Here is a 15,965-nt window from a genome sequence, read left to right as displayed (position 1 = left end):
GCATGCATATCTAAAGGAACAGTCACTGCGGTGACTACAGCCATCATGAAAAGTATTCACAGTTGTGAATATGGACTACCATCAGCTGTATAATGGAATGATGGCAGTGAAAATTTGTGACGTACTGGCTCGTTTTGCAGGGACATTCCCGTTGCTATAAAGAATCGGTTAGCCTGAATCTGATGATAACTATTACTGAGCAAAATGGCACAGCATGAAAGACGTTAGGGTCTTACTGAGGAGGAGTAGTGTTCGAAACAGTCTGGCCATCCAGACTGTGGTTTCTTATGATTTTTCCTGGGACAGTTCCTTTAAAAATGGTGTGGTTGGATTGATAGGCATTAATAAAGTCTCCTACATCACCCCATGCAGAGTTGGAACCAGTAACAATTTTTTTCCCCCTGTTTACATATCTTGAGACATGTTTCAGTTTCCATTCATAGGTGTGCTTACACCAATCATTCACACACTAAAAACTAATAGCTGAGCAAGAACTTAAGACAGATTCTCTGTGCTCATATGGGAGCGTGCTGAAAAGTAATACCTCTGAAATTTTTATTCCGTTTTCAATATCAGTTGAGGTATTGCTTGTGTTGACATTCCCACTTCGCTAATGCACATTGCAACCCTCTACTGGTAGGGGTGGCCAAATTGTAGCATGTGAGAAAGCGGTGTGTAAATGTAATTATGTTCATGGGCAAGAAACAGTGTTTTTAACTGGAGAAGAGTTTGTCTACACGTGAAACACCCTCTCCTTCAGCATAAAAAAAGCCATAACATACATGAGCAATGCGACATCTGCAACAGTCTTGGTTTCACTGTCATCGATCATCCTCCAAACAGTTCCAACTTTGCCCAATCCAATTTTCATCTGTTTCTAAAACTTAAAGAACACCTTCAGTGACTACAATTTGATAGTGATGAAGTAGTGCATGCAGAGGTGAGGTAGTGGTTCTGTCAACAAAGTCAAACATTCTATGTATCGATAAACTTCTCTCTCATTAGCAGAAATATGATAGTCGTCAAGATGACTATGTTGAGAAATTAAAATGTTGACGTGAAGAATAAAGCTGTAGAATGTTAATAAAGTTTGTGTTATTTAGAAAGCTTCAAAGTGTACTAGCATTTATGAAGTTGCTTTATGATAACAGTCTCACACAAAGGTGTATGATCAGTCAGAAGTTGCCTCTGGTTTTTTTCTACAGCTGTACTCCTCAAATCAGAGTGTGGTGGAGGGTACTTTGTGTACCATTTTCACTTCCCTTTTCCTGTTCCAATGACGAATGATTCACAGGGAAAATAATTGCTGGTAAGCTTGTGTGTGGGCTCAAATCTCAATAATTTTGTCTGAGAGATGTGTATGAGGAAGCACAATATATTTATTGACTCTTCCAAGAACATATGTTCTCAGAACACTAACAGTAAACCACACTGTGGTACAGAATGCTTCTCTTGCAGTGTTTGCCGCTGGAATTAACTGAGCTTCTCCATGACACTGAGCTCACTGAGTGAACCTATAACAAAATGTGCTGTTCTTCCATGGATTTTCATTTCCTTTATAAATCCTATCTGGTATGGATCCTAGACTGATGAGTAATATTCAAGTAGTGATCAAACAAGTGTTTTGTAAGTTACTACTGTTGTTAATAGACTACACTTCCTGAGAACTCTTCCAATGGATGTCAGTCAAGGAACACAGCATCTACCAGGATTCCTAAATCTACTGCTTTCTGGGTCTCATCGATGAATGGAGTAAGCTGGGCTTCACACAATCATTGTTTATGGGATCCAATGTTAATTCATACAGAGGAGATTTTCAGTCTCTAGAAATGTTATTATATGTGAGCATAAAACATGTTCCAAAATTTTACAACAGACCAGTGTCAGAGATATAGCCCTATATTTTAGTGTGTCTGTTCGATGACCATTTTGAAAATGGGAGTGACCTGTGCTTTTTCCATTGTTGTGAATGCTTCGCTCCACCAGGGATCTATGGTACACTACTGCTAGCAAAGGAGCAAGTTCCTTCATATACTGTACGCAAAATCAAATTGATTTCCTGTCAGATACAGTAGACTTTCCTCTGTTGAGGGATTTCAGTTGCTTTTCCATCCCTTTGTTACTAATTTCAATATTTCATTTTGTGGCTCATACAACAATTTAAAAGAGAGACTACAGTGCTATATTTCTCTGTGAAACAGTTTTGGCAAAAGACACTAGTATTTTGGTGATTTCTCGATCGTCCTTTGTTTCGTACCATTATTGTCACGGACAGATGTCTTTGATCCATTTACTGATTTAACATGAGACCAAAACTTCTTAGGATTGTCTGTCAAGTTGGTAGAATTTTTCTTTCAAATTTGGTGAATACTTCTTGCATGAACCTCCTTATGCTAATTTTGGTTCTTTTCCATTCCTCACAACTTTGTTCGGCACATATCAATCTAAAGCATATCATATCATGCTTTTTGACTTTTTTAATTGATGCTCAGCAATATCAGTGGCGGAGATAAAATTTCATGTTGACCTGTCGTGTAATCTGAAATCTGTTTCAGATGTGCTTATTAACATTAAAGGCCTTTGGAAGGTCAGTTTCCTGGCTTCAGATTTGTTGATCTTATGTTTGATTAGTAAGCAAATACAAGACTTGGTATTCTGTTGCAGTGACATATGTTCTGACTATTTTCTGTAAGTTGCAATAATAGCTTTATATGCAGTGTAGAAAAATAACAATGTATGAACAAAAATAAGATGCTAATGAATAAGCCTATGGAAGTATATTTACTAGATCAGAGAGACTGAATAACTACTACAATTGGAAGTGACAGATAAAAATAAAGAAGCTGAGTGGAAAAACATAAAAAGCTACATCCATAAAACTGCACGCAAAGCTTTAGGAAAACACACAAAAAAAGAGGCCCACAGCTGTGAAATGATGAAATATGTAAAACTATAGAAGAGAAGAGAAAAACCTACAAAGCCTATTTGCAGACCTGTGAAGATTTAGATAAGGTTATATATAATTCCAAATTAATATTATTAAAAGCATAAATCGAGAAACTATGAACAAATCATGGGATCAGTTTGTGAGCAATATCAAAGACAACATTCATGGAAAGCAAACAATGATCTATGAAGTAATGAAAAATTGTAACAAAGGAGAAAAGGACACAGCTAATATAAACAGTGCATTGGTAAAGAAATATACTACACATTACGAAAATCTGTGGTATTATGATGTGTTGATGTTGTTGTTGTTGTTGTTGTTGTTGTTGTTGTTGTCGTCTCCAGTCCTGAGACTGGTTTGATGCAGCTCTCCATGCTCCTCTATCCTGTGCAAGCTTCTTCATCTCCCAGTACCTACTGCAACCTACATCCTTCTGAATCTGCTTAGTGTATTCATCTCTTGGTCTCCCTCTACGATTTTTACCCTCCACGCTGCCCTCCGATACTAAATGGGTGATCCCTTGATGCCTCAACACATGTCCTACCAACCGATCCCTTCTTCTAGTCAAGTTGTACCACAAACTTCTCTTCTCCCCAATCCTATTCAATACTTCCTCATTAGTTATGTGATCTACCCATCTAATCTCCAGCATTCTTCTGTAGCACCACATTCCAAAAGCTTCTATTCTCTTCTTGTCCAAACTATTTATCGTCCATGTTTCACTTCCATACATGGTTACACTCCATACAAATACTTTCAGAAATGACTTCCTGACACTTAAATCTATACTCGATGTTAACAAATTTCTCTTCTTCAGAAACACTTTCCTTGCCATTGCCAGTCTACATTTTATATCCTCTCTACTTCGACCATCATCAGTTATTTTGCTCCCCAAATAGCAAAATTCCTTTACTACTTTAAGTGTCTCATTTCCTAATCTAATTCCCTCAGCATCACCCGCCTTAATTCGACTACATTTCATTATCCTTGTTTTGCTTTTGTTGATGTTCATCTTATACCCTCCTTTCAAGACACTATCCATTTCATTCAACTGCTCTTCCAAGTCCTTTGCTGTCTCTGACAGAACTACAATGTCATTGGCGAACCTCAAAGTTTTTATTACTTCTCCCTGGATTTTAATACCAACTCCGAATTTTTCTTTTGTTTCCTTCACTGCTTGCTCAATATACAGATTGAATAACATCGGGGAGAGACTACAACCCTGTCTCACTCCCTTCCCAACCACTGCTTCCCTTTCATGCCCCTCCACTCTTATAACTGCCATCTGGTTTCTGTACAAATTGTAAATAGCTCTTCGCTCCCTGTATTTTACCCCTGCCACCTTCAGAATTTGAAAGATAGTATTCCAGTCAACATTGTCAAAAGCTTTCTCGAAGTCTACAAATGCTAGAAACGTAGGTTTGCCTTTCCTTAATCTAGCTTCTAAGATCAGTTGTAGGGTCAGTATTGCCTCACATATCCCAACATTTCTACGGAATCTGAACTGATCTTCCCCGAGGTCGGCTTCTACTAGTTTTTCCACTCGTCTACAACTTTAACCTATCCATTTCCCTTTTTAAATTTTCTAACCTACCTGCCCGATTAAGGGATCTGACATTCCACGATCCAATCCGTAGAACGCCAGTTTTCTTTCTCCTGTAACAGAAATAATGTGGCTGAAGATACTGAGGTAACATAAGCAGTTTATACACAGAGTAAAAGAGATCACTCCTCGAAAAGCAGAAGTATATGAATCCTTCCACTCCATGGTTATAGTGCATCAACCTTAGTGTCATATTTTCAGTAAGAAAAACAATCTAAGCTGCAAATGATGGGAGGAACTTTATTTACATGTTTCATTTTCGAGGCATCTTCAGAATTTGTTTAGGAACTACAGGTAACATGTGAGTTATAAATAACCAAAACTTTGGTGTGCATCTTCTGCAAAGGCTTGACCTAAAGGGCTGCACTTCTAATCTTGAAACATAAATATTGCAACACAAATTGTAGTAGTTGTAAATACATAACAACATACACATTGCTTTGTATTTATGACAGCTGCAATTTGTGTTGCAATATTTATGTTTCAAGATTACTGGTGGGACCCTATCTTTGGATTGCTGCATGCCTTCGCAGGAGGCGCATACCAAAATTTTGGCTATTTATGACATATATGTTACCTGCAGTTCCCAAACAAATTCTGAAGAGGACTTGAAAAGGTGTGTCAGGGTGGGGGGGCGGGGGTTATGCGCTCTCTCTTGCTCAGAAAGGAGTACTCCAAATGTTAGCAAGTTTTCTTTCTTTTTTGTGTGTGCATGTCAGTGACTCAAGACTTCAGCTTTTTGTGTGTAGACTCCTTTGCTCCTGAAGTACTTTCATTCTGCCAAAACTTTCATTAAAAAAATTATACTGCTTATACATAGGATTTACTTACAAGTAAAGAACTCTTTGAATCACTTTTCAAAACAAAAAACCAAAAAGCAACAGGAGAAGATGGATTTAATGTATATTTTATAAATTATGGTGGCATGTTTCTGAACATCAGGATACTGTGTTTACATAACATGTGCTTGTCACAGAGGAATGCCATTGCTATCTCTTTTAAAAAAATTGAAATGAATGTGAAAATTATTGATGTGTATCTCAAATAGGCATGGAATGTAAGATATACATCAGAATTATGTGTAAAAAGTACAAATAATGAATGAAGCACTTCTTTCACAAGGTTTTTTTTTTTTTTTTGAAAGGGCAGAACTTGTATCGATAACATGCCTATTATGAAATAACTGATAGCAAAAAGAAGAGAGTACATTAACAAAACCCTCATAGCATATACCTATATATATTATTTGAAGGCATTTGAACAAATAGACAGCCAACTTAATCACTGCATACAAGTCGAGGAAACTGCATCAAGAATACAATATGAAAATCTATTGCTAAGAAGTAATGGCATTTATAGGAGTCAAACATATAAGATCAGCTATCTTGGAAATCAAATAAGTTATCCAGATGATGATGATGATGATGATGATGAAGATAAAAAATGTAAAATTCAGTACATGTGCATGATACTGTGAACAGAACTTTAAAAAATAAGATGAGGAAATATACTAAAATTATGTAAAACTATTGTAGCTTCTATATTTCTTTATGGTGTTGAGACTTTGACACCTACCAAAGAATAGATATATAAGCTTTAAGCATCTGAAATATGATATTTCTAAGGGATGTGGAAGGATGTACAAATTGAGATGAAATCAAAAATGTAGGTATTAAAAAAAAGATTTAAAAATTGAACAGTGAACAGTGTAATAGATGAATACAGAAATAAATGGAAGAACAGTGTGGAAAGAATGTGAGAAATTACGTTCATTTATAGTTGTGTCCTCGTGATGTTGAAGTGTTAACTTGTGATAATGTACACAACATGAGTGCCAGTTTTTTTTCTGTCTTAATAAAATCTCTGTCCACCATTTCTCATAATACATAAGAACAAAAAAATTTCATGATAAGTGTATGTCTTTTTTAAAAATATATGTCTTGCTTATTTGCCCTGGAGCCCATAAGTAATACAAGTGTACCAGATTTTGATCGAGTATTCTTTAATAATTCATTTCATTAATGAACATGTCACATTACATTTCTTACAGTGAACAAATGTTAATTGAGGCAAAACTTTTCTACACTTTCTCAGTGTGTGTTCTGTGTCATTTATATATGATGTGTTAGCTGTACCCTCCAGAGTGTATTTCCAAAGTGTCAATGTATCATAGACTGACTCACTCCACACCTCAGAAGAAATGTTGGCAAACCACCAAATTGTTGCACCATTTACTGGCAAATAAATTGAATTTTTGACAATACAAAAACAAAACGACATCATATAGAATTCAAGATTCAGTTTTTGGCAACTCTGACTTTGTGTAAAATGTTACACTCCTATTTGTTGAAGAAAATAATTTATTCTTTTACAGGAGGTCCGCTTGATGTCTTGAGTCGACGAATGTTGTGTGCTGGAACTCAGTCATTAGCTAATGAGCTTATACCCAAATTGAAGCAGTATTATCCTGAACGTGATTAACTGAATGTATGCATGCAGAAAATTTTATCAGAGGATTTGGATTCCAGTGATTTCATAAGATTGTTCTTTTCACAACTACATAATTTTTCTTTTAAATTGGGGAGTGGAGGGGGATACTTGATGTTACAAATCAGAAGCTCAGAAGGATAAACAATTAACAATTGATAGTTTTGTTGCTGGACCCATGATTAAATATGAAGCACAGTAAATCATGAATATTTTTTTACTTTGCTTATTTCCATATCTGTGGCAAGCTAACAGTCGATGTATTGTATTATATTATATATCTGCTGTGCTATGCATTATTAGTTAAATTAACATTTGTCCACATTTTGCCTCCTGATTATTATCCATCAGTTGCTTAGGTGACCAAATTTATAAAAAAACAGCTTTCAATTTTATGATCATGTATTACAGTTTTTAAGTAGCCATATTATATGCTAAACAGAGGTCTAAATACTGCACTGCAGATTCAGATGCACTAATGTCAGAGCCATTAATTTGTGCTGTTCCTTAACATGGAATACAGTTTGTTATCATGTAAAAATTCATTACATCAGTGCAATTTCTTTGCTGCCATTAGTTGTATTTCAGCTTTTTGAATTACTGAATATTTTTATCAATTTTCTGTAGAAAGATATTAAAATACTTAAATCATTTACTCATTAAATTCTGTGTTCAAAATGTAAGTTAAAGGATGTCATCAGATAAGTAGTGTTATATATATGATTCAAATTTGAGAATTTTGTGAACTAAGTTACATGTGCAATTCTATTAAGTGATAAATATTTTAAAAGCCATCATTAGTCACCTAGTAAAACAGCAATATTTGGCCTTGTGGATGCTCAGTAAATTTGTCAACACTTTCCTACTTCAATATGTTGACAAAGCAAGGAACAAGTATTGAATCATTTGTTGTGAATCTCAGTTGTGGTGGTATCGTAAATATTATCTAGTCTCATGTTACCATATAATTGGAAAACTTTTCAGTGAACTATTTTGTAGAAGATGGTTGATTACTCATAGTATATGGGTTTATAAATGGTTTAGAAATGGGTGGATGTCTAGTAAAATTACTTTATGTTATGTGAACTTTATAACAGTGATAGCATTTATTTTTCTGTGATAACAAAGGGCCCATATAAGAGATACATGATTTCCCCTTGCTGTAAATAAACTAGTGAATTTTAATATTTGACCAGATACAATTAGTACGACATTTTCAGATAAGTTTGGTTGCATACAGTGAGCGAGTTAGAACTTTTGTGTTGAGAAGAAAACATTGAAACTCAGGAAATTTGTGACATAATAAATGTTGTACATACAGAAAATAGTGAGGTCTGCTGCATTTTATTTGAGAGTACAAATGATTGTGAATTTACATATGGATGTATGAGTATTTAATAAGTGGAACAACATGTAAACAATTTGAGTTACAGATTTTAATGGTTGTTAATCAGTTTCTGTACTTAATTGTATTCAGTGAAATATATCGTCAGTAGAATAGATAGGTTCATTTAAGACTTTTCTCTCTCATTTCTACATTCTTAGTTGATCAGAAACAACACACTTTCATAAATGCATTTTTTTCATGTGATGTTCACTTCATGTGACAAACTTTAATTCTCTTGCATTGGATTTTCACAGTATTAAATGTACAAGCTATTATCGTTTGTAAATGTAATCTAATTGTGGTATCACAGGGGAATGTCGCTTGATTTCATACACTTGCATTATTTCATTTCATGTACATTTATCCTGCCACTCATAATGCATTGTTAAATGTTTGCAGTGATGTTGGATGAGATACATGTGCTTTGTATGTTTACAATATTTTATGGATAACAACCAATAAAACTTGATAAAGTATCTGGAAACTTTCAGTTAACAAAAATATTTAAATTGGTGAAATATTCTGTAACTTGTAAGGTGCCATCTGTCATTGTATTTTGATATGTCTTGCATATCACATACTCATTTAACATTTTGAACTGCCAGTTGCACATACAAGATGAGACATTCATATATTCCTATTATTACTAAAAATCCCAACCCCCACCTGGTATTATCTACGTATCTACATCACTGTTCTGTTGCTTTTTTAGGAAAGAAAATTAAGACTACAGAAAGCACATTTTTGTTTTTGATGACCAAAGCTTCAGTTTTTCATTTAACAGTGGTGTTATTGTGACTAGTTCAACAAATTGATATAAATGATATGCTTAACTTCATTAGATAAATGTATTCATATTTGTAGTTGATGTGAAAATTTTTTCTACTATCAGTTAATGCCATTTCTTCTTAATCTGAGCAAACTGTTTTCAAAAACTCAAGTGGACACACTCTTAAATATTCAATTTCCTGTATTTTGTTGCTGTTAACACTAACAGTTAGTTCCTATTTGTTATGTATACCTGAGATGCAGATGCATTTCCTTTGCTTTTCGATTAGTGTTCTGCTTGAAACTGTAAAACGCCAGTGCAAAACGTTATGTAAAGACAATATGATGCTAGTTACTATTTCCTACTGATATCCTGCAGTACCTGATTTTGTTGTGATGTCCTCTGGTGTTTGTAAAATAAATATATTTATTTTGTGTTGACTTTTTTTGTTTGCTTCATTAATTTTGCTTTGCATTGTAATCACAGGAAAGTACCGAATTGTGGAGAACGTAATTGATCAGTTACATAGTGCTTAAAACATTCTTATTTTACTTTGGAGTTTTTGATATAACTTTTCTTTAATGTTGTGAAATGCATTTAGGTGATTGCATCTAAAACAATACCAGTGAATCAAGGACAATGTGAAATTTTAACTACACATAAACTGATAGCTTACCAACATTAGGAGACTCAGGATATAATAAAGAACTGAAAGTGTGATCTTAGACGTTTCTTTTGCTGATTTTTCACTTAACATACATTTTACCAGTCTCATAGTGGAATGTTTGAATAAAACTACTGAGTAGGCTTCATCATGGTTCCAGCTATCTGATAGCTGACTAAGTATCCTCATTTTTGTGCCTTGAACCATAAGTATTGTAATTTTAAGAGTTCATTGTGCCTTAGAATGAAGACTTCTTCTCTTTAAGGTCATCATGAATAGAAACTAAATGAGCCATAGAGCTGTTTGGGAGACTTGCTGGAGAAAATATCCTGAGGATTTTCATTATTGCCTCTGAATTGTAAAGATACATAACTTTCATCATATTTCCAAATTTTTTTAATAATTTCTCTGGATTGATTACTTGTAGAGTAATTAATTGACCCATCTTCTTTTGAGATAACTTCATTGGTATCACTCACATTCTTGTCATAATTATCTCCAGCAAAAAACCTAGTGGCTCAGTTCAAAGCAGAAGACAAGGGTTCTGCAGTAAAACCCTTTAGAATGCCCCTTTTTTTTTTAAGCCTTTGACTGCTCTGGACACTTTTATGTGCACCTTTGATCTTTCTGTCAAGTGCTCTAAACCATATATATGCACCCCCTTACTGCTGCCTTTGTGCTCCCTATGTATTAACATGGCTGGCCAGTTGGGATCTCTGTATGCTCGGGACACATTAACGCACGAGTTACCTAGCGGCCAAGTTCCCAGTTAGAGCGGCCAAGTAGCTGCATTTCCACCCACAGTACTAAGCGGCTTTCCATCGTTCGGTTTGTGTGTGTTTGCTGTGGTGACCTTATTTGTGTTGCTGTTTCCATCATCTTTTCTGACTGAGAAAATAGCATGTCGCTGTGGTCGTGTAGAGGAAGAAACCATGAGGATGGTGACAGGCAGTTACACTTGGTACTTGGCATCACAGAAAAAAAGAAACAGAAGTAGAATATCAGATGCCTTAGTATAAAGACCGTTCCAGTGGCGTGTACATCGTGTGATGTAACAACAAATAGGTTTCGTATCCCACGAAGAATACTGTAAATGTTAATGTGTCTAATGCCACAATATTCTTTTTTGATTAGATATTAAATGCCGTTAAAAGAAGTAGCCTACATCTCTCCATTGAAAAAATTATAGTTATGTCTATATCTTGGTAGCTAGAAAAGTTTAGAGCAATAATCATACACCAATATATGCAGCTCTCTGCAATCTGTCATTTACAAATAAAACCTCATTTCAATAAATTGAACTGTTTATGAAATAGAACAGCTGTTATGACCATATGATTTATGTTGTGCATGGCCAGAACACCAGACACAATATGTGAAACTCTCTCATGGGTATGAAAGCCAGTATCTTGAGAACAGTGATATATATCACTCTGGTGTCATTTTTACGTAGGATTCTGATATGTTAGCTACATTTAATACACTGCAATCAATGTTTTAAAATGAACCATATGCAAAGTCTACACAATGTGTTTTTACTTCTGCAAAAATCTTAAAATTTCATTCAGTGTTTTATTTAACTGGATGCAGCACAAACAAATAACAAAAAGAAATTCAGTTCATCAGGCAAAGAAGTGAAAGAATTAAAATTTTGCCAAATAGTGTTCTTAAATGTAATTCTTCAAGCTTTCCTGGCGAGATGTTGTCATGTTGATTAATCGGGTTTCTGCCAGTTAGTCACGTCTTTCCTGCACAATATTTCAACTGTGTGACTCGCAATCTTCTTCAGGTGCTGTCTGATACTGATTCCAGTGTGGAACAAGTCCGGTATTTATGGCTATGTTGTGCTAGGCATTCCCTCTGCAGTCTGCGCCACGTCTGGCACTTTGTCTGTGGTGTGTGCCGAACAATAGCAATGGTTGTAGCATTTTCTTCTAGCTGCGACTGTTCCGAAAGCTGTGTGCATACTTTGTTGTTGTTATCCCTTGTCAATATAGCTGAATTAGGTTGTGAATGATGTCCAAGCTGTGCTAGACGTTTTATCTTCTGATTGCCGCCATTTGAGTCATTCTATGAATTTGGACGTTCTGTTCCCATGGTGTGCTGTATTAGGCATTCCATCCAAAATTCCTGCCCCACCCCCAGGAGGGCTGCAGTGTTATTTTCAGGCTGATTGTGTTCAAATTGACACTCGAGACTTGGAAGAATGTACTTAGATCTTGTGTCTGTTGTCTGAGGTACATCCTTTGTTGCATGTACTGGACTGTTATCTCTAATTCTGTCTTTATACTTGTGTCGCTTGGGGTCTGGATGTTACCTCCATTGCGTCTTCAGAAAGTTGAGTGTTGGGTTCCAAGTGGAGCTCAGCTGGGAACCACTGTCCCAGTTAATGAGATTCTCCGCGACCTTAATCTCAATAGATTATTTGATTATGCTGTCCCAGTATCTTGATGTTTCTGTTAAAATTTTGGCATCATTATACTTTGTAGAATGATTGAGTTCCAAACAATGCTTGGCAATCGCTGACTTGAATGCCTGTCTGTCTGGTGTGCCTTTGTTGCTCTTTGCACCTGATGTCAACAGTTGTCATCGTCATCTGGCCAATGTATGCCATACCACATTTACATGGTACTTGGTAAACACATGGTTTCTGTAGACGCAGGTCATCCTTCACCCTCCCTAGCAGAGCCTTAATCTTGATGGGTGGATGGAATACTCTTTTAATGTTATGTTTGAGGAGAATTCTGCTGATTTTGGGAGATATCGGCCCAACATATGGCAAATATGCCACCTTCCACGTTTCTTCTTGTATCTCTTCAGGAACCTCTCGTGGGGAAACAGGGCACAGAGCCTTTTGAAGATTTCGAAGAGTATCAACTTTTGTAGAACACAGATAGATGTTTTATCTCCATTGCCAAATTATCCGGATCTGACACAGTTCGTGCCTAGTGAACCAGAGTTCTGAGTACACCATTTTTCTGTGCCGGGTGGTGTCAACTGCTGGCTTGCAGGTACCAGTCAGTGTCAGTGGGTTTGTGGTACACACTGTGACTGAAGGTACCATCTGCCTTACTCTTAACTAGTACATCTAGGAAACGGAGTAGTCCATTCTTCTCCAGTTCCATGGTGAATTTAATGTTTGGGTGGCGTGAGTTAAGGTGGTCCAAAAAAACATCGAGCTTTTTCCCTCCTGTGGGTCCATATGGCAAAGGTGTCATCACATATCTAAAAAAGCATTTCGGCTGATCTGGGGCTGATGTAAGTGCATTCTCTTGAAATCTTTCCATAAAGAGAGTGGCTACCACCGGTGAGAGAGGGCTGCCCATTGCCACCCCATGCTGCCCTTTGTCATTGGTATGTCGTACATCAGCCAGATGACCAGGACTGTTGACACAGGTGCAAAGGCACATCAGACTGAGACAGGCAACCAGGTCAGCGATTGCCGAGCATTGTTTAGAACTATGAAGTATAATGATGCCAAGGTTTTAACACAAATATTGAGATACTGGGACAGTGTCATCAAAGAATCTATTGAGATCAAGGTCGCGGAGAATCTCATTAACAAGGACACCGGTTTCTAGCTGAGCTCGGCTTGGAACCCAACACTCAATCTTCTGAAGATGCAACAGAGGCAATGTTCAGACCCCAAGGGACACAAGTATAAAAGACAGAATTAGAGATAACAGCCCAGTACATGAAAGAAAGGACGTACGTGAAATGGTACCTCAGACAACAGACACAATATCTGAGGACATTCTTCTGAGTCTCCAGCAGCAATTTGAACACGATCAGCCTGAAAATAACACTGCAGCCACTCCTGGGGGGCAGGAATTTTGGATGGAATGCCTAACACAGCACACCATGGGAACAGAATGTCCGAATTCACAGAAGGGCTCAAATGATGACAATCAGAAGATAAAACGTCTAGCATAGCTTGGACCTCATTCAGAACCTAATTCACCTAGATTGACAACTGATAATATACACAAAGTACGTACACAGCGTTCAGAACAGTCGGGGCTGGAAGAAAATGCTACAGCCGTTGCTACTGGTCAGCGCACACCATGGACAAAGTGCCAGACGCGGTGCCTGGCACAACGTAGCCACAAATACTGGACTCATTCCACACTGGAAGCAGTATCGGACAGCACCTGAAGAAGACTGTGAGTCATGCAGTTGAAATATCGTGCAGGAAAGACGCGAATAACCAGCAGAAACCCAATTAATCAACATGACAGTGTTCTTAAAATCAGATGATAAGTACTTCTTTTGTGGGCCGCATGTCTGCTCTACCATGTCACTAACAATTCATGAACAGAATCAACAGACATGGAGTGAAAACATTATTACTGTAGTTCCAATGACTGCTGATGTATTAGAGTGATATCAGTGATAGATTAATACTTTCACGGAGTGGTCACATATACGACTATATGTAGGACAGCAGGTTTATGGAAGAGTAACTATGACAGAACTATAAGTTACTGACAAGGGAACTTCCCCATCACACCCCCCTCAGAATTAGTTATATGTTGGCACAGTGGATAGGCCTTGAAAAACTGAACACAGATCAATCGAGAAAACAGGAAGTAGTTGTATGGAACTATGAAAAAATAAGCAAAATATACAAACTGAGTAGTCCATGCGCAAGATAGGTAACATCTAGGATAGTATGAGCTCAGTAGCGTCGTGGTCCCGTGGTTAGCGTGAGCAGCTGCATCATAAGAGGTCTTGGGTTCAAGTCTTCCATGGAATGAAAATTTTATTTTCGCAAAGTTATGATCTGTCCGTTCGTTCATTGACGTCTCTGTTCACTGTAATAAGTTTAGTGTCTGTGTTTTGTGGCCGCACAGCAAAACCGTGCAATTAGTAGACGAAAGGACGTGCCTCTCCTATATGAACCGAAAACATTTGATCGCAAGGTCATAGGTCAACCGATTCCTCCACAGGAAAACGCGTCTGATATATTCTATACAACACTGGTGACGGCATGTGCATTACATGACAGGAATATGTTGTCAACCCACCTAACTTGTACACTTGGCGAATGGGTAAAAAGATTCTTCTACCTTGCCTGATTTAGGTCTTTTGGATGATAATCACTCCCAAAAAAGTGATGAAAACATAAGAGTTTGTCACATAAACTGAAAATAAAAAGTTAAACTTTTACTCGAAGGTAGGCTTGAACCAAGGACCTCTCATTCCGCAGCTGCTCACTCTAACCACGGGACCACAGCGCTCCTGAGATTATGTTACTCTAGATGTTGCATATCTTGCAGATGGACTACTCTGTATATTTTGCTTATTTTTTTATAGTTTAACACAACTTCTTCCTGTTTTCTCAATTGATCTGTGTTCAGTTTTTCAAGGCGTATCCACTGTGCCAACTTATAACTAAATCTGAGGGGGGTGCGATGGGGAGGTTCCCTTGTGAGATGAATCAAAGGTGACACTTTGCTTTTGTCGTAGTCTTCTAACATTTTACTAAAAACTTAAGGAAAGATGCAATTCTTATGCGTGAAACAATATTGACATTCATGTGTATCTGTCTACACAGTGATTCTTTTCTAGAGTAGTTGTAAATTAGTGCACTTAAAGTAACTATTTTTTTTGTATTGGGGCACTGAAACGCAGATTGGCAGACGAAATCGGCACACCCAAGTTAGTGGTCTGATCATGGTCTTGCAGTGCTGGCAGCAGTATAGGACCACGACAAAGCCATGTTCTCCACAGAATGCAACAAGCATATTCATAGTAGCCAAAGGGTCAAGCCACTTCTCCATCCTGCAACAAAATATTAAAAATAATTTTAAGTTAAATACAGTGGCAGCTATCATTTGAGGCCAAACAAATTTTAAATATTTACATATGTTGATAATATTGTTAACAGCACAATATAAAACTCAAACTATTAATATATTCATATTAAACATCCACTTTTACATAATTTACTCAAAGCATAGTAAAGGCGGAGTTATATTTTTGCTGAAAAAATATGTTGACCGTGATCTTACCATCTTCTCCCTAAAAAAAGGTTGAGTTGTAAATTTTATCAAGGTGGGAATAAAATTGTAGATTTCTTTAATAAACTTACAATCTTCTGTATTC

General features: G+C 36.8%; 1 protein-coding gene across 1 annotated transcript in view; it reads left to right on the top strand.

Moving 5' to 3' along the window:
* LOC126187815 (inositol monophosphatase 2-like) overlaps positions 1–9,633 on the top strand; it is a 42,256-nt gene extending 32,623 nt beyond the window's left edge. Inside the window, exon 6 of the mRNA XM_049929102.1 lies at positions 6,925–9,633. Coding sequence (XP_049785059.1) covers positions 6,925–7,031 — 107 coding nt within the window. The 3' untranslated portion in view covers positions 7,032–9,633. The remainder of the gene's footprint in view (positions 1–6,924) is intronic.
* The last annotated feature ends 6,332 nt before the right edge of the window (positions 9,634–15,965 follow it).

The sequence above is a fragment of the Schistocerca cancellata genome, chromosome 5 (genome assembly GCF_023864275.1).
Source record: "Schistocerca cancellata isolate TAMUIC-IGC-003103 chromosome 5, iqSchCanc2.1, whole genome shotgun sequence".
NCBI classification, from domain to species: Eukaryota; Metazoa; Arthropoda; class Insecta; order Orthoptera; family Acrididae; genus Schistocerca; species Schistocerca cancellata.
This window is presented reverse-complemented; position numbering and strand designations above follow the sequence as displayed.